At 37.3% G+C, this 19,312-nt stretch overlaps 1 protein-coding gene across 1 annotated transcript in view; it reads right to left on the bottom strand.

Moving 5' to 3' along the window:
• Nucleotides 1-19,312, bottom strand: part of LOC149138885 (Nucleotidylyl transferase superfamily protein) — a 235,657-nt gene that overhangs the window by 142,312 nt on the left and 74,033 nt on the right. Inside the window, exons 5-6 of the mRNA XM_089447772.1 lie at nucleotides 6,481-6,546; nucleotides 6,160-6,246 (exon numbers count right to left, since the gene is read on the bottom strand). Coding sequence (XP_089303898.1) covers nucleotides 6,160-6,246; nucleotides 6,481-6,546 — 153 coding nt within the window. The remainder of the gene's footprint in view (nucleotides 1-6,159; nucleotides 6,247-6,480; nucleotides 6,547-19,312) is intronic.

Below are 19,312 nucleotides of genomic sequence, written 5' to 3'. Positions count from 1 at the left end.
CCTTCAAAGAGGGGAAGTATGTTGGGGGTTTTCCTCAAGCATTCTGACTAAAAAGCTGGGAGCGGCATACACCATAAGCATTTCCACTTGCCCTACAAATTACCATTTGATCCTTAGTCATCACTTTTTGCACTATTATGTCTTCAATAACTTGACTCCAGAAACATGTAAACTGTACTTAAAGAGAAAGTTCTTGCATAATGGATTTTTAAATTGAAAGCCCCATCAATCAGAACAGAATGCTTGCTTCCTGGGACACACATCCCTATTGAATTTTGGGGTAGCTGCAGTTGGTATTCTCAGCTACTCCAAGTCGGCCCACAAAAGGAATATAAAAGAAGAATTTTGAATTTAAATTTTCAAATTTAAATTGCCTCCAAAAAGTCAAGTTGGCTCAAATTGCTTAAGTTGGCCCAGCCCAAGGGACGTGCCCATTGGGGCACTCTAATCTACTATATAGTATATATACACCATTCATCTTCCTAATGTTGAGCAACAATTCAGATCACACAAATACAAATTTTATGTTCATCTATGCGAAGGAAGGAGAAGAGGAGCAGTCTGAAGTTTGACCACACAGTCCTAGCATTGACCAAGCAATCTTATCTCTGTTTTGACTATGTTTGACCTCGCACGTGTGGAAAGAGACCGAAGTCTTTCTGGGCATTTCGTTGGGCAGCAGACCAGAGTTTCTAAGGAAAGTGCAAGAGGCCAAAATTTCAGGAGGCCGAAATTTCTCAGTTTGACCAGGTTTGACCTGGGATTTGTTGCTGGTCAGTTTGACTTTATTTTGACTGTAAAGATCAGATTGTATCTCTTGTTGAATTTAATATTTTCTCTAAAAAAAGGTTGTTGGGTTTTTCGCTAGTTAGAATTTTCCCAGGGTATAAATTTGTGACTGTTGAGTTTGGCTTTCTCTTCATGATCCTACTGTCATTATTGTTTACTGTTGAGATTTTCTTGTATACTTAATGATGAGTGTGTTATAAGATCAATTGATAAAGAATCATTGGAAAGTAATTATCAGATTAGAATGTCTTGAAAAATCAACATGGTATCAAAGCTTGGGTTAAAGAGAAGCCCTAATGTGAATCTTGTAGCCCTAGTTAAGGGCAGAAAACCTCTATACAGCTAAAGACAAATTATAGTTTTTGTGTCTGCAGATAAAGAAGAGGGTCGAAAGCCCTAGATTAAGGCCAAATGCCCTCAAGCCTGATCACAGATGGACTGACAGACCTCAAGAGAGCCAAAGGGCCTCAGTCCTAAAACAGCAAGGCCGAAGTTCCATTTTCTGTTGAGAATAATACACCTTTCTTATGGAGGTCGTGATCCATTTCCTTGAAGGTCAATTGCATTAAGGAGGTTTATTTGGAGATCGTGATAATATTCTGGAAAGTACTCTGTGAAGGCAGAAATCCTCTTGGAAAGGACGAGTTATCTCAGAGCTAGTAAGCCCGAATTGTTACTATTGCTACTGTGGTTTTAAGACTGAGATGCCTCAGAAGGCCAGACAGAAGTTAGGCTAAACTCAAGTTCAGAATGCAGAATCAAGCTGTTGATTTCTACCTGCAAGTCAAAGGCAGTGTAGCACAGCATAGATTAAACGCAGGTTCTCTTTTGGGTCTGTTCGGGCAGACTTAAAAGTCTGTTAAAATTTTGTTCAAGAAATGATTTAGAGGCAGATAGAGCATTCCTTGATTGACTGATAACATCACTTTGAGGCATGAGATTCCATGACAAATTCTTCTGGTTTGGATGAACTGTCACCATCTATATTGACTACAGCAAGAAAAGTTGCACATGAAAGATTTGATGATCTTATTTTTCAACCCTAGAAGACATGAGAGGTATGTCTTGAATAAGGATTTTTGCATACTATTATCCTGGTATTCATGTACTACAGGAAGATGTTGCAAGGTCACTACCTCACAACCAACGAATGTACACCCATTGTTCTGCAGCATATAAGCCGTTTTGGTAATTCAAGAAGTAATTTCATCATCACAATTTTAAAATTGGATTACGGTAAAAGTTCAATAAGGCCTAAAGGCAAGATAAGGCCTGCAGAGGGGGATGGACCAAATGTGTCGAGATCGTTTGAATTGAAGTTTTTGTACAGACCTGAGTAGGGATATTTCCTTTGGTCACATTATACTGCAAGATAATGTTGTTGCAGAGATCTAAGCCTCTAATGCCATATACCTTGTACTACTGTGGAAATATCTTGTATGACTGAGTAAGGGCTCTTGTCAAGTATGCAGAAGATGCCTTGCATATGCTGCTAGTATTGCACTGTTGAGGTTATGATTGTATTGGCTAAGTTACGTTGTTGATGCTAGGATACCATTGCTTGGTCCTTGATGTTACAAATTGAATCAAAGGAGAAAGGGTTCTTCACCTATAAAGCAACAAATTCCAATTAGCACATGACAAAGTTTGTATTTGGAAGTCCTAGGGTTTGAAGGCTTGGATGAGAAAGCCCTAGGGTTTGTGGATAAAACCCTAGAGCTAGACCTAGATCAATGTTTCCGCTGAAAGAAGAAACCCTAGCTCATGCAAGGAAGGAAAGGAAAGTAGCATGTTGATGATGAGGATGAGGATGATGAGTTTGCAGATGGATTTCATTTCTGCAAGAAAGCTAGGATCAAGAGGGAGTTGACAAATTCCCTACAATCCTCAAAAAATAAGTACCTTATATATATCTTCCTTGATTATTATTGTTTTACTATTTGTGAACCTCTTGTCTCTGTTTCTTTTGTTGGGTTATAATCGTTTCTTCCATGGCCTCTTAGTGAGGATTGCAGGTACAACGTAAAGGCTGCCAAGACTCTGACAGCGAATGAAAGTTTTGGAAGAACAAAGCAAAGTTTGTGGCAAGAGGATTATCCCAGGATCAGTGATTTGTGTTTCAAAGACATTTGCAAGTCCTCTCCCTCTTCCTGGGAGAATCCTCGCTTTGTACTTATCTATGTTTCCATCCACTGCATACCTCATCTTATAGATTGTTTGGCGAGTTGCGAAGCAATGTGGCTTCGGAGCTACTCGCAAGATTGTTTGATCAGATTCAAAAGATGACCGTGATGACAAGTCAAAGCACATCGAGATCATGGTACCACCACATCTAGAACATGGTACAAAAGGGAGCAGTGAGGCTCCTATGCATTTCTACAGACAAGCAAGTTGTTGGTAATTCCCACAAATCCTTTGTCCCAAGATGAGATTTGTATACTTCAAGGACAAACTTGGAGTGGTTGAAAATGCTTCCCTTGGTTAAAGGGAGTGTTAATGTTGTAGCATCACGGGGCAGAGATTCTCCCTAGGTCAAAAGATGGCAGGCCATGGATAATGACAAGGGCCATGTAATGTGGCTAGGGAGAGTGGCCTAGTGAGCATCTAGGCCCGGAGTGCTCCCCCGGTCAGGGGTTATGTGACCATACTGCCAATGGTTATTTGGCTAGTGGGTTGAGTTCCTATAGCATCGGGCAAGTTATTTTCCATTCAATAGCATGTGACGACATGTGGGAATGGTAAATGGGCCCACGGTTTCACCATGTCTCAGGGGGTGCCTGATTCCAAGTGACGACTCGGTGGATTGGTGAAACAAAGACTAATCTTTTGTCAAGGGGTGCCTGACTAGCCAATGGGTAATTGGCTTGTGAGTGACTAAACCCTTTGTAAAGAGGATATGTCTAGTGGGTGACTAGATTCCTTTGCCAACATGATTCTGTTATAGAACATGAGGTGGATGCATTCATCAACATAGCTAGCTCATTCAAACTTTTTTTGGAATAGAGAAACTTTTCAACAAGAGATCATCTAAAGAAGTCAAAGAGAATACCTCCCTAGCTAAGAGGGAGTGTTGAATTTTGGGGTAGATGTGGTCAGTATTCCCAGCTACTCCAAGTCGGCTCACAAAACAAATATAAAAGAAGAATTTTGAATTTAAATTTTCAAATTTAAATTGCCTTCAAAAAGTCAAGTTGACTCAAATTACTTCAGTCAGCACAGCCCAAGGGACGTGCCCACTGGGGCACTCTAATCTACCATATATACACCATTCGTCTTCCTCCATTGAGCACCAATTCAGATCACACAAATACAATATCTTATATTCATCTATGCTAAGGAAGGAGAAGAGGAGCAGTCCAAAGTTTGACCACAGTCCAAGCATTGACCTGTTTGTTTTGACTCTGTTTGACCTTGCACGTGTGGAAATAGGCCAAAGCCTTTCTGGGTGTTTCGTTGGGAAGCAGACCAATGTTTCTGAGGAAAGTGCAAGAGGCCGAAATTTCAGGAGACTGGAATTTATCAGTTTGACCAGGTTTGACCTGGGTCTTGTTCCTGGTCAGTTGACTTTATTTTGACTGGAAAGATCAGATTGTATCTCTTGTTGAATTGAATAATTTCTCTAAGAAAAGGTTGCTAGGATTTTCCCTAGTTAAGGTTTTCCCAGGGTAAAATATTCTCTTGTGTTTGGCTGTCTCTTCATGATGCTACTGTCATTATTGTTTACTGTTGAGATTTTCTTGTATAATTACTTAATGATGAGTGTGTGATAAGATGAATTGATAAGAATCATTGGAAAGTAATTATTGGATTAGAAAGTCTTGAAAAATCAGCATTCCCTCTAGTCAATTGATTGAAGTAATAGTCTGAATAGTTGTACGTCTGCACAATTGCAGGTTAACAGTTGCTCTTACAAATGGTTAGACTAGGACACTTGCACACTAGAAAATTGTGCTTCCAACACTAAAGCAGATTTGATCTTGATGAATAAAGATTTACCATGGGTATTAATTGTCAGTGTACTGGGTAACCCTATGTTTTTGAAGCTCAACATTTCAAGTTGAGCTGCATCACCTAAGCTCATAGCAACGACTGTTTCCATTAATGGTGATTGGAATTTTCCATGTAAACTTGAAATTGGCTACAACAACAAATGTTGTAATATCAGGTTTACCACTGAATTGGATAATTCTTTGAGCTTTAGAATTCAAAGTAATATGAAGAGAATAGAGAAGGGAATATAAGAAAAGTATAGATGTATCTAAGATTCTAACCAAGCACATACACAGACACAATGAGTATAAATATTCGTATATAGCAACAGAATAGAAGCATGCTTTATTAATATGAAATTGCGTATACACGTGGCATTATTTTCCAGAAAAATTACAAAGGTGACTGGCTAATACTCACACTAAGACTTATGGTGAATGACCCCCTCCGCCTTCCACATGTCTCATGCAATATTCACAATGGTTGGAGAAGTAACTATTAACTAACTAGAGATACAAAATCTACCTATGTGCTTATTTAAGTACAACACTCTTGTACTTCAACCCATTCAGGGAAGCATCAGCCTTCAGAGGTTCTATTTAAGCTAAGGGTTAGCTCAGCCAAATATATAAGCCATATGTAAAACATGGATATCAATATTTACTCTTAATTTTTTTCAAGAGACTTTCAATTATATATTCTGCACCTTGGGAACATGGTGAATTAATGCCAATCAGCTTGACCTTTAATAGATAAATTTGATCCATTTTTATGACATTTGTAATCAACTCACTGAAACTGTTCCCAGTTATTTTGCTTCTAGTCAACTCAATTTATGAGGGAAAATATATGATATGATTTTCTTCTGTTAGACATGCTGTAAGGGTGGCAGCTAAGGACTTCTAGAATCTAGTGGAACATCAATTTTAGTCAGCTGTTTCCAGTCAATGACACTCTGAATCAGTGTACCTGAGTGGTGTTGATTCAAAGTTCAAACTATTGTGTGCATTCTGGTCCCAATATATTAGACAAACTGGTTTGACAACAATATTTTACTCATAGACCTTAATTGCAATGGACTGAATGAGGTGCCTCATGTGGTAACACAAATCTTTAAAAAAGGGATTGCAGCCCCCTGATGAGTAAGGAATGAAATTGGATTGATGACTTTTTCAATCTCGATTCTCTACAAGAGTAACAATATTGACCTTATTACTCCTAGTCACTTTGGCTTTCTAAAACAATGGATTTTGTCTTACTTTTAAGCAAGCATAAATGCCAAACATAACAGATAAAATTTACTTTTCAAATCAAGGAAAATCTGATTGAGAAATAAGTCAATAATAACATGACTAACACCAAATTCCGAATATGATTTACCTGATCTATCGCACATGGAATCAAGCACTGAAGATCATTTTTATCACCAAACAAATGAGGGAATGAAGATGGAAAAGATGGAGCCGCCTGCAATAGGCAAACTTCTGTATTATATATTGTATGAAAAGTCAGTGAAATCACAGATTCACAAGATCCTCCAATACAAGTAATCTCCATTGACCTCCATGCCTAGAATCCTAGAAATATGTCAAACATTGCGGCACAAAAAAGCTAATTCTGCAAAAGATAATCTAACAAAAAAATACTCCAGATTCATCAACTGTAAAAAAAGGGGAATGTGAGTATTATCTGGCAACTCACCTGTACGGGAGGAAAACTGACTTTTCCAATGTGGTCCTCCCCAGTGAAGCCAAATATTCCTTTTACCTGCAATTACATTCACATAAGAACCCTTAATCTAGTATAGAAATAAACAAGTAAACAGCAAAAAATAAACTGAACAATTAGCATTAACAGCAAGGAAACCATTCCTCACGTATGGTGGGTAGGAACAAGAAAAAGCATGATTCAAGTTTCAAGTAAAAGCCTTTAGGTATATATTTACATGTATAGTATTGACTCACGACATTTAGAATGGAATATTCGTCATAGCAACAAGTGTGACAAATGGATGCATCACAAATAAAGTGAATCAGAAGCAAGATAAATCATAAAACTTGTTATAATCCTACTTGTACCTAAGTAATTGAAATAAAGATCAAATCCAACTAGGACTGGAGTATCTGTCTCAGAAAATTTTCTTGGATTAAGTAAAATAGAGCATTTAAAGAAGGTTTTGCAATTGCTTGCATGTTTTGAGGCTCATTCCATCCTTTGTTTATAAGCCCTGAGGAAAATGCCATGAATATATGAAGTTTGGAAAGCAATCACTTAGTTTTAGTCATCCAAATTTCAAAGCCTTCGTATTTTGCAGAACTCTCATCGGGTCATGTTGCACCCATTTTTTCAACATTCCAAGGAAGCAGGATCCAGAAGCTTGAAGAAATTTATTCAAAGTCAGAATCATCAGCCAGCTGTTATTATGTCATTGTAAACCTATTCTGCAAATTTGTAATGTGAATGATGGTAGTAAGACCGTGTATTTATGTAACAACCTAGGTAAGCCTTTTATCCTATTTATGTATCAATTTGAGATTTTCATTGATCCTATAACAAGAAGGTTGAGTCAACAATGCAAACCTGTAACTCTGTACAGATAGGTAAATTGGAATCATTCGGATGTAATTGAACAACCCTGGCCATTCAGACACTCAACAGTGGAACCAGGGTCACAACTCTCCTCCCAACTCACCTCTAAGACTGCAGATCAACTCGCTCTCCTCGTGGTGCAAACCCAACGATCTTCAAGTGGGATTCCTCCTTGCAGCAACATCCTACGAGTCGACCAAACGACCTTCTTGCTGCTGATTTTCCTCTTGCCTTATCCTCTGTTCTCACAATACGTTGTTGTCTTCTCTTTCATCGTTATTGCTTTCCCTCTTCCTAGCTCCCCTCTTTCCCTTTCCTACTGTTCGCCTTCTTTATGACCTGGCCAGTTGGTTTTCTTCTGCCCCTCAATTTTCTGCTAGTTGGCCTCTCATTTCCTCCTTGCCTGCCCTTTGACCTCTTCCTGGGCTTGTTCTAGAACCGGCAAGTTGGGAGAGGAAAAGATCTCCTCCATGTATTGAAATTCTGTAAATATGTCCCAACCCTGGGAGAATTATTCACTGCATCCCTGATTACTATTCATGAGACCCCGCGTCCCAGGTCTCTGTTCGACCATATCCGCCCTCTGAATTCAAATTCCCATTAAACCATCTCACCTGCCCCTATCCCCCAAATCAGACTTATTGTATCCCTTAGTTATTCCTTATAGTTTACTTACCTTGTGTCCCATGTTCCAAGACTTATATTGGTCTAACGTGTTTAAATTACACTCTCCAATATTAAACTTCATGAGTTAGTGCAATTAATTATGAGTGGCCTCCTTAAGGAATGACCATCACATTGATAGTTGAGGCCTCATTAATGAGGGTTTGGTCATCTGTTAAGGTTTTTATCCATGAGACCCTAGTTATAATTAAGAGGGATAATGTATACAAGGATACTCAAGGAAATACTGCATAATAATAAACCCTCAAAATAGTTGCACCGGTTTTCCTGTATTGGGTTTTTCTGGGGACTTTTGTCCAAAAATAACGATGTCACTTGTGTATTTGTTTTCTTTCAGCTAACGATCTGTAGATGTTGTGATTGTATTGTGTTTATTTCGGTGTTTAAATGTTTTAAATAACCTGTTCAGAATTTACAAGTAGAAGAAATAAACCAACAGAATACAAATTAATTTTCTAACGAATAGACTTAGAAAATTCATCAAATGATAAGTTTTACTTTTTACGTAGAGAAAATTAACCGAGTCAAAGGCACATAAGTGAACATATATTTTATATTATACCCCAAAGAGGTAAATAGCCACGTTTCATTGAGCTGTAACTTTTCAAAAAGAATAAAAAAAAAAAAAAAAAAAAAAGATTATAAATAAAAGATATGTAAAGAGAAGTTTTATATTATAAAGGGGTATTTTAAAGAAAATTTCAAGTCGTAAAATTATTGAAAATATGTAAGTACAAAGTTGTTATTATTATAGAAGGTTACTTAAAAGATCCATATATTAAAGTATATAAAGGGTTAAATCGAGAACTATAAAGAGACATAAGGATAAACAAGTTATAACAAAGGAAGAGTACTTTTTAAAAGAATTATAATAAATATAAGGTGCTGTTTTATTTAAATAGTGGAGCTATATTAACTTATTTTAAAGTGGGAAAAAATATATAATTGAGGAAAATAAAAGTTAAAGGAATTTATAAAGGTGTTCAAGTTTGTCAAATAAAAGGGCACTTACTTTAAAGAAGAAGTCCATTTTTGAAGAAAAAAGCAAATGAAGCCTAATTCTAAAATGATGAAGGACAGACAATTTTCCTATAAAGGTGTTTTAATCACACATCACAAGTTAATTACATTAAGAGGGACTATCAAAGGGAAAAAATTTAAATTGCTATTAGTACAAGCAACGAAGAAAATTACATAAATATTAATCAGGTGAATCAACTATTAATTTCAGATGCCAATGTAGGCAAAACAACAGATCATTTTGGAAAAGAATATGAAATTAATGATTTACAAATAACAGTAGATCATTATGAGTGCATATCCCAATTTTGTGTTGTAAAAATGTATGAAATGGAAGTTGATATAATTCTTGGTCAACCTTCGTTTAGAGAATTGGGTGCATTCATGTTAAACATAGAGAAAAAAATGTTGATGTTTTCTTATAAGGGAAAGATGATCACATTTTGAGACATGACAATGAAGTCAAAATGAATAGTTTCCTTGTCAGAAGACTTTAAAGATATTACGAAATTAATACCTCAAAGGAATCAAAACTCAATATCGGAGAAGAAAAAAGAGCTTGAGGAGGTCTTATCCAATAAAAAGACGAAAATTCTCGCTTAAAAGATCATATCCAGAAACTACTTGCACAAGTCAAAAAGTGTAAAACTAAGAAGCAAAAGTTAGAACAAGAAAAAGAAAGTTTTAACAAGAAGCTCAATGAAAGTTTATCAGAGAAGGAAGAGGAAAATTTACACTTAAAGATCAATAGAAGGATAATAGTGACAAGATCAACGATTCAGAAGAACAAAAAACAAAAACAAAACAAAAACAAAAACAAAAACTTAAAACTTTTACGTCTAAAAAAACATAACCAAAATCTTCTTAACCAGATTAAAAAACTTAAGACTGATAAGAAAGAAGAATAGATACAAAGAACTTATCGCAAAGGAAGCATCAAAATCTCCAGATGTAGCAACCCAAGCTGAAGAAACAAAAATCGATCCTACTAATCTCACAATTCGGGCAAATCCAAATACCACTGAAGTAAAAATGTACTCAGAGGTTGCAGTTCAAACGGCGGACACCCCAAATGAGGATTCAGTAGTCAAGTCAACAACAACAATGCCTAAAGGAAATCAGGGAACTGCCATAAAAGCATTTAAGGAATTTAGACATTTGTGGTTCATTTCTTTTGAGTTAAGCTTTGGAGTATCCACAGTAATAACCATATTTTGTCAACGTTTCAAATCCCAACAGGGATCCATCATCAGGACATTTTTGAATGATGAGAGTAGAAGAGCTTAATGAGAGGACAAATAGTTATAAGATAGTTTGTTTTTAAGGATGAGATGAAGGTCGGCTACTAATAAATTAAAACCTAAAACTTATAATTTATAATAATGATTATTATCAATAGTGTTCTTTTAGAATTTATAACAATATTTAAAGTTTTTATTATAGTATGCTTTAATGTTATTATAAACAATTAAATTTTAATTACTATTAATAACAAATTGTTTTTATCTCTAATAACAAAATTTTTATAATAATATAAATACTATTATAAATAATGAGAGTATTAGTAATAATATTATTATAACTAATTAGTTAATTAATAACATTAATATTAGATTAATATTGTGTGATATTATTAAAATAATTAATGTTCTTATTAAAAGAAAATAATTAATTAATTAGTTAATTAAATAGATATTATAATAATTAAAACTAATTATTATTATATCTCATTTCTAAAATAACATAATTAATTAATTAATAGATATTATAATAATTAAACACTAAAAAGTATTATAAATAATTAATAATAATTATTATTATTATTATAATTAAATACTAAGTATTATTATAAATACTTAATAATAATAACTATAATTATTATTAAGAATAATTATAATTATTATTTTTTGGTTTTATTTATATTTATAATATAAGATTAGAAGGTTATTTTACAAGGATAGGAGAGGAAAACAGTTACCTGAGATGCTATACCTGAGATGTATTGGTGGTCCTAATCTCCCTGATTAAAGGTAGCCAACTTCCACTGATCTCGATACCATTGTCCCTATTGAGATTCTGCGGATGTTTTATAATCTCAAGAGCCTCCCTAATCTTCCGCCTATGATATTGTTCTTCCCTTGTGATAATTGAGGCGCTCTCCAAACAAACATGGTGCTTAGTTTTTGAGGAATGCTCTGCAAGGGCCGAAGTACAAGACCTTCCATTCTTAATATTTGCTCCATGTTCTTTTAGTATTTTCTGCAATGAACGACCTGTTTCACCAATGTAACTTCTGCCATAGGAACAATTAATTTTATAAACTCCCTTGAGTTTATGTCTATCAATATTATCCTTGACAGACCTCATACCTTGTTTAATTGTTCCAGGTGTTGAGAAATGTGTGACTATGTCTTTCCTTCTCAGGATTTTGGCAATCTTATCTGTCACCCCTTGAATATATGGTAGGAATACTCTACCACACTGAGGTTGGTCTTGAGCCTTAGGCTCCTGGGATAACACCCTCCTTTCAGCCCTCTCTATAGATTTTTTAATTTATTTTTCTTTATAGCCTATACCCTTAAATACCGAAGATAAATGCTTCTTCTCTTCGTCCAGATGCTCAGAGTCAGAAATTCGAAGGGCTCTAATAGCAAGAGTGTTAAGAAGGGTGATGGCAGGATTCAGCGTGGAGGTAGCTTTCTGTGTGAGTTGACTTCCTAAATACTTTATGCCCTAAAGAGCCATCCTCCTTTCTAATGATAAGTACATCTAAAAATGGGATGCTCCTGTTCTCCTCCAGCTCCATAGTAAATTTTATTTCGGGAGAGATAGAGTTAAGGTGCATAAAAAACTTATCAAGCTCTATCCTACCATGAGTCCATTTTACATTGGTATCATCGACGAATCGCTTCCACCAAGCTGGCCTCAAAGGGTATGATTCAAGGGCTTTCTTTTCAAAGTATTCCATGTATAAGTTGGCCACAATTGGTGAGAGGGGTGATCCCATTTCCACCCCAGATGTCTGCTCATAATATCCTCCTTGGAAGGTGAAAACAGTTGACCGCAAACAAATCTCAGCAAGTCTTGCAGTTTCTGGATCAGTAACCTCCTTTATAACCTGAATAGCCTCATCTAGGGGAATCTTGGTGAATAAGGATACCACGTCAAAACTTACCAGGATGTCATCCTGATCCACCCTCTCATTTTTTATAAGATTCACAAAATCATGGGAGTCCTTGATAAAAGAATCAATATTTCCAACAAGAGGCCTTAGGATCTTAGCAACATACTTAGCGAGTTCATAGGTTGGGGAACCAATGGTATTAACTATTGGTCTAAGAGGAACCCCTTCTTTGTGGATCTTGGGCAACCCATAAATTCTTGGGATAGTTTCACAAGAAGGAGTTAATCTTTTCTTTAATTTTTCATCAAGGTTGGAATCTGAAATTGCCTTCTTGACCTCTCTCATAATCTTGGGAATGGGATTAGTGCTAAGCTTCTTATAACTGCCACAACTGAGGTGTTCATTCATTTTACAAATATAGTCTTCTTTATCCAAGATCATGGCTACCCCTCCCTTATCTGCCTTAAGAACCACAATTTTATCATTATTCCGCAAGGACCTAAAGGCAATTCTGTAGGAATTTACAGGGTAAGTTCCACAGAAAGAATACCAAAAGGACACCGCTCACAACCAGATCTCAAATCAATACACCAGTATTTTTGACGTGGTTAAAACCCTCAGAGTGCAAGGAGGGAAACAGTCCACGGCCTGTCCCAACGTGGGTACTACAGGCAATTTATTAATCAAAGAATGAAAAATTTACATAAGCTTCTCTCATGCACGGATTACCCGAACAATGACCCTCCATGCGCTTTAAATAGAACTCATGGACCAATCGGGTGTCAAGCCACGGATCAAGTGTCGGTAATACCGAGGTGAGAGTGAACCGTCGGATCACTACATATCGTGACCGTCGGATTGTAAGTTACAAAATGTACAACGGTAAAGAAACACACTTTACCTAACTCTAACCTAACTCTATACTAGACCAAGTTGAACTTAACTATATCCTATGTGTCGGAATATCCTAACATCCCCCCTTAAGAACAACTTGGGATAGGATTGAAGGATTTACAAATATGACACAATAGGAGAAGGAAGGAGGCACTAGAGCCTATCCCCCCTTAGTGACAACTTCCTGAACTCCAAGCATATATCGAAGTTTAGTGAACTTCGCCTCTGTGAGAGCCTTTGTGAAGATGTCTGCAACCTGATCATCTGTTGGACAATATTGCACTTCAAGAACATGGTCATGAATGAGCTTTCTGATGAAGTGCATGTGTAGTTCAATGTGTTTGCTGCGCTGATGCTGGACTGGATCTTTGCATAGCTGAATGGCACTTTGATTATCACACCAAAGTGTGGTTGGATGCTGCTGCTCAAAGCCAAACTCTGATAGGATCTGACGAAGCCACAAGGCTTCCTTACTAGCTTCCACGGCACCACGATACTCTGCTTCTGCTGACGAAAGAGAAATGGCAGCCTGTTTCTTACAAGCCCATGTAATAGGTCCTGAACCAAGAGTGAAGACATAACCGGCAGTAGACTTCCGATCATCAGGGTCACCAGCCCAATCAGAATCAGTGAAACCAACTAACAGAGGAGCTGCTTTGGCACTGTAATGAATCCCAAACTGTACTGTACCTCGAACATAACGAAGTATTCTTTTAGCTGCTTTCCAATGACTTTCACGGGGGTTTTGCATAAAACGAGCAACAAGGCCAACAGCAAAGGAAAGATCAGGACGAGTATGGGTTAAATACAAGAGTTTTCCGACAAGTTGACGGTATAAGGTAGCATCAACTTCAGGAGAAGTACAAGAGACTGAAAGTTTGACTCCAGACTGAAAGGGAGAAGGGGCTGGCTTACAGTCTTCCATGTGAAAATGACGAAGAATATCACAAGCATACTTGGACTGGGAAAGGAAAATACCCTCTTGGGATTGCAAGACTTGAAGACCGAGAAAATAGTGTAAGTGTCCTAAGTCTGTCATTTCAAATTTCTTTTTAAGGCTGGACTTCACATGGTTTATAAGGTTGGGATCACTACCAGTAAGAATAAGATCATCAACATAAAGAACAAGGATGATAAGAGAGTTGCCCACTTTCTTGGTGTAGACAGTATTGTCAGAATGACACCTAGAAAAGCCAGATTCTAAAAGAAAGCTATCCATTTTGGCATACCAAGCCCGAGGAGCTTGCTTGAGGCCATAAAGGGATTTCTTAAGTCGACAAACAAGGCTGGAGTCTGTTTGTATGAAGCCAATGGGTTGTTCCATATAGATTTCTTCCTGCAAGTCCCCATGCAAGAAGGCAGATTTAACATCCATCTGATGGACTTCCCATTTTAAAGAGGCAGCAAGGGAAAGAACAAGGCGGATAGAGTTCATTTTGGCAACAGGGGAGAAGGTTTCAGTGTAGTCAATGCCTTCAACCTGTGAAAAGCCCTTAGCAACGAGACGAGCTTTATGTTTATCAACTTTCCCATCTGGTCCATACTTGGTTCTGTAAACCCATTTACATCTAACAAGTTTGCGTCCCTTTGGTAGAGGAACAAGATCCCATGTATCATTTGTCATCAATGAATGATATTCTTCATTCATAGCTGCTTCCCAATGTGGATGGCCTGAAGCTTCTGCAAAAGTGTCAGGATCATGATTTACTGGAGCTTGAGCCAGTAAAGAAGAGGCTCTTTCAAACTGAGAACGTGTACGTCGCTGATCTGTAGGATCACCGGCAAGATCACCTGCTGCATCCCGAGTAGCACGGACCCATCTTGGAAGTTGAGGATCCTGAGAAGGTGGGGGAGGATTATCATCCTCGCTTTCATCATCTGAAGAAGAAATGTTTTCAAAAGTAGAAGAGATAGGAAGAGGTGGCACATCCGCCGGACTAGGCTCGCAGGCCGATTTATTTTCATCAAATTTTACATCTCTTCTAATGATAACATTTTTGGACTTAAATGGAATAAGTCTATAACCTTTTACATCTTCAGAATATCCAACAAAAGTACATTTCTCACTCTTAGGTTCTAAAGCTTTATGCTTTTCATCTGGAATATGGGCCCATGCTTCACTTCCAAACACACGAAAGTGACTTACATCTGGTTTAATGGAACTCCAAGCTTCTTCTGGAGTGATATTCTCTAGAACCTTAGTAGGAGTGCGATTGATTATATAATTTGCACAATTAATTGCTTCGGCCCAAAAACTAAGACTGAGTCCTTTAGATTGCAGCATACAATTAGCCATTTCCTTTAAGGTGCGATTTTTCCTTTCAGCTACACCATTTTGTTGTGGAGTGTATGGAACAGTATGTTGCATTTGAATTCCATTTTCGGTGCAAAAGTTGATGAATGTGTTTTTAACATATTCTCCACCATTATCAGTTCTTAGCTTAAGAATTTGATGTCCAGATTGTTTTTCAACAAAGGCTTTGAAGGCCAAAAAAGTGTTAAATACTTCGCTCTTGAGTTTTAAGAAGTATACCCAAGTGCGTCTGGAGAAATCATCAATGAAAGTTAAGAAGTACTTGCAGCCAGAGAATGAAGCAACAGGAAGAGGACCACATAAATCACTGTGCACAAGCTGTAAAGGGGCTGAGGCGTGCCAAGAGGCACGTTTGTCAAAACTGTCCCGATGATGTTTTCCGAGTACACATCCGGAACAAACACCATCTCTGCAAGATACCATAGGAAGACCTGTCACCATATTTTCTTTACATAGATGCTGAAGGGAGCGATAGTTTAAGTGACCAAATCGCTCATGCCAAAGTTTGCTCACTTCATCATTATGAGCAACAAATACTGAGGGAAGATTGGATGACCCAAAGTTGTGAAACTTATACAACCTTTTGGAATCATCAGCAAGACCAGTAGCTAGAATCTGTTTAGGATCTTTTAGATCCTTGATTACAACATCATGAGGTGAAAATTCAACAATTTTACCTTCACCTGAATGAGTTATCTGATAGACAGATAGAAGGTTGCAGGATAAGGTTGGAACACATAATACATCATTAAACTGACCATTGTCTAGATGAACAGTTCCAGTCCCTACAACATTAAGAGATCTATCATCACCAATATATATATTTTTGGTGTTACAATCATTTAAAGAAGAAAACATGGCTTGGTTTTTGGCCATGTGACAAGAGGCTCCAGAATCAATGAGCCACTCATGAGAATGAGAAGAAGAAGAAGATACATTTAATGCATAACCAGACTGAGATGATTGACAATGACATGCAGAAAGTGCCATTCCGGAAGTTGAAGTTGAAGTAGGCTCCACATGGATGTTATGTTTCTTCATTGCGGCTTCCAAGGCTTCCATCTTCTTAAAGCATTTAGATTCTAAGTGGCCATCTCGATTACAAAAGTTACAATGTCTATCAGTCTTCTTCCATTTGTTTTTATTGGTCTTATCATTTTGCTGAAATGATCTTTCATTTTGAGGCTGAGATGGTTTAGGACCATTCTTTTGAGGATATGACTTCTTAGGATTCTTTGAATTTGGTTGCTGCTGGGCGGCTAACGCTTTCGTGGAAGAGTTTCCAAGATTAAGAAGACCAAGGTGTAAGAGTTTTTCTTGTTCTCTTATTAAGGAATCACAAAAGGAGTCAAAGGAAGGGGCCTTGTAGTCTTGTCCTTGACAAATGAAAGCTTCCCTTGTAGAATGGAAAGTGGAAACAAATACAGAGTAGGCTGGTCCCAACTTAGTAAGGATGGAATAAATAAGGTTACCATCTTCTTTCTTAACTTTAACACCTTCCAAGAGATATCTAAGGGTCTTGAATTTGGACAAGAAATCTTCAATGCAAGAAAAATTATTAGGATCCAAAGTAAGCAGCTCATTTTCAAGTTGATGGGCTCTAATTTCATTTTTAATCCCAAAAACTTTAGCAAGTTTTTCTAATGCTTCATGAGGAGTCTCAAGTCCTGCAATGTGGAATCTAAGATCAGGAGAAATAGACATCCCTATCAAACCACGTGCTTGATCTTGTCTATTTTCCCATTTTGCCGCCTTGTCTTCATCTTTTGGTTTCTTCTCTTGGTTTGTGGCTATTCTGAAGAGACCTTTACTTCTAAGTAAATCTTCCATGTAGGCTACCCATTGGAAGTAGTTAGTGCTGTCAAGAATGACTTGGCATGGACTTTCCATTTAAAAAAAACTGAAGCTGAAGATGCTGAAAGTAAGTGTTCCAATGGATAGATCTCGAAAAAATAGGCGGTTTAAAAAAAAACGGCTCTGAAAAAGGCTTCCGGATGAAGAAGTTATGGCTTTTTGAAAAAAACTTGTTGACGTTGCCGGCAAAGTGCGCGAATGTGCGGGAATGAAAAAATCCGCCCCCACAAAATGGAGACTTGAACCCAAGACCTCTACTCTCTTAAAATAGCTTTGAACCAATTGATCTATACAAAAAATTTGAGAGAGAGAGAGAGAGAGGGGGGGGGGCCTTGGTTTGCGTGCTTGCCTTGAGAAAGCTCTTTTTCCCTACAAAACACAAAACACAAAACCCAACACGAATATGCAAAGAAAAACGAACCTTGCGGCTCGAAGTTAGCTTTAGCCAAAAAACTAGAAATTTTAAAAAAAAATCTCAAAGTTAGCTTTAGCCGAAAAACTAAATATTTTTCTCAATGTTTCTGATTTTCCGAGATCACACTAAGGTGCAGGGAAAAGAGCATACGCATGAGAAAAATCCTTCCTTTCTGTTTCTGATTTGCCCAGATCGCACAGAGTCGCAGGGCAAAGAGCATACGCAGAAATGAAAGGTATAGATCCGGTTAAAAAAAAAGGCTAAATAAACTGAGACCGAAATAAGCAGAGAGAAAATAACAGTAAACTGCAAAAAAAACACTGTATACCTCCCGATCTGAAAAATGACGCAGCTAGGGCTACCGGAAACCTTTTCGCGTGAAACGAAAGGGGTTCCTCACTGGAACAGATGCTCCGAACGCAACAGAGCAGTCCTCTCGGCCCGAAAGCAGTCAGAAACAGCAGATCTAGGAAACGACAGCCGCATGCAGTTCTACCGGCTTCAGATTTGGATCACCAACGGACGCGGCCCTCAAATAGCTCCGATACCATGTAGGAATTTACAGGGTAAGTTCCACAGAAAGAATACCAAAAGGACACCGCTCACAACCAGATCTCAAATCAATACACCAGTATTTTTGACGTGGTTAAAACCCTCAGAGTGCAAGGAGGGAAACAGTCCACGGCCTGTCCCAACGTGGGTACTACAGGCAATTTATTAATCAAAGAATGAAAATTTACATAAGCTTCTCTCATGCACGGATTACCCGAACAATGACCCTCCATGCGCTTTAAATAGAACTCATGGACCAATCGGGTGTCAAGCCACGGATCAAGTGTCGGTAATACCGAGGTGAGAGTGAACCGTCGGATCACTACATATCGTGACCGTCGGATTGTAAGTTACAAAATGTACAACGGTAAAGAAACACACTTTACCTAACTCTAACCTAACTCTATACTAGACCAAGTTGAACTTAACTATATCCTATGTGTCGGAATATCCTAACAAATTCGCTCTTCTCTACTTAAATTACTCTTGGGAGCTTTAGCCTTTCTCATTATGAGGGAAAATTCTTGCCTTAATGCCTCCTTATCTTCCAAAGAGAGGTTATTTATCCCATCCTCTATGCCACAAATGATATTCTCAACAAGGATGCTCCTAGGAGCAACTGCAAACCCTAAACCTTTGTTGAGAACATTAATAACTTCCGAACCTAATTCTTGAGAAGACAAATTAACCACCTTTCTTCTGGGTTTTATTCCTGAGGATAAGCTGGAACCTAGATTTTTGAATCCTAATGCATTCACAGAATTCGGGGAAACATTGCAGACTTTACCTAAATTATTAGAGGACTATAATAAAAACTTTAAATATTGTTATAAATTCTAAAAGAACAATATTGATAATAATCATTATTATAAATTAAAAATTTTAGCTTTTAATTTATTAGTAGTTGACCTTCATCTCATCCTTAAAAACAAACTATCTTATAAGTTTATAACTATTTATCCTCTCATTAAGCTCTTCTACTATCATCATTCAAAATTGTCCTGCTGATGGATCCCTGTTGGGATTTGAAACATTGACAAAATATGGTTATTACTGTGGACACGCTCAACTCAAAAAAAAAAAAAAC

The sequence above is a fragment of the Pinus tabuliformis genome, chromosome X (genome assembly GCF_031772625.1).
Source record: "Pinus tabuliformis cultivar Carrire ecotype Pingquan chromosome X, CPIR1, whole genome shotgun sequence".
In the NCBI taxonomy this organism is placed as follows: Eukaryota; Viridiplantae; Streptophyta; class Pinopsida; order Pinales; family Pinaceae; genus Pinus; species Pinus tabuliformis.
Note: the sequence above shows the minus strand (reverse complement) of the source record. Positions and strands in the feature narration are given on the sequence as shown.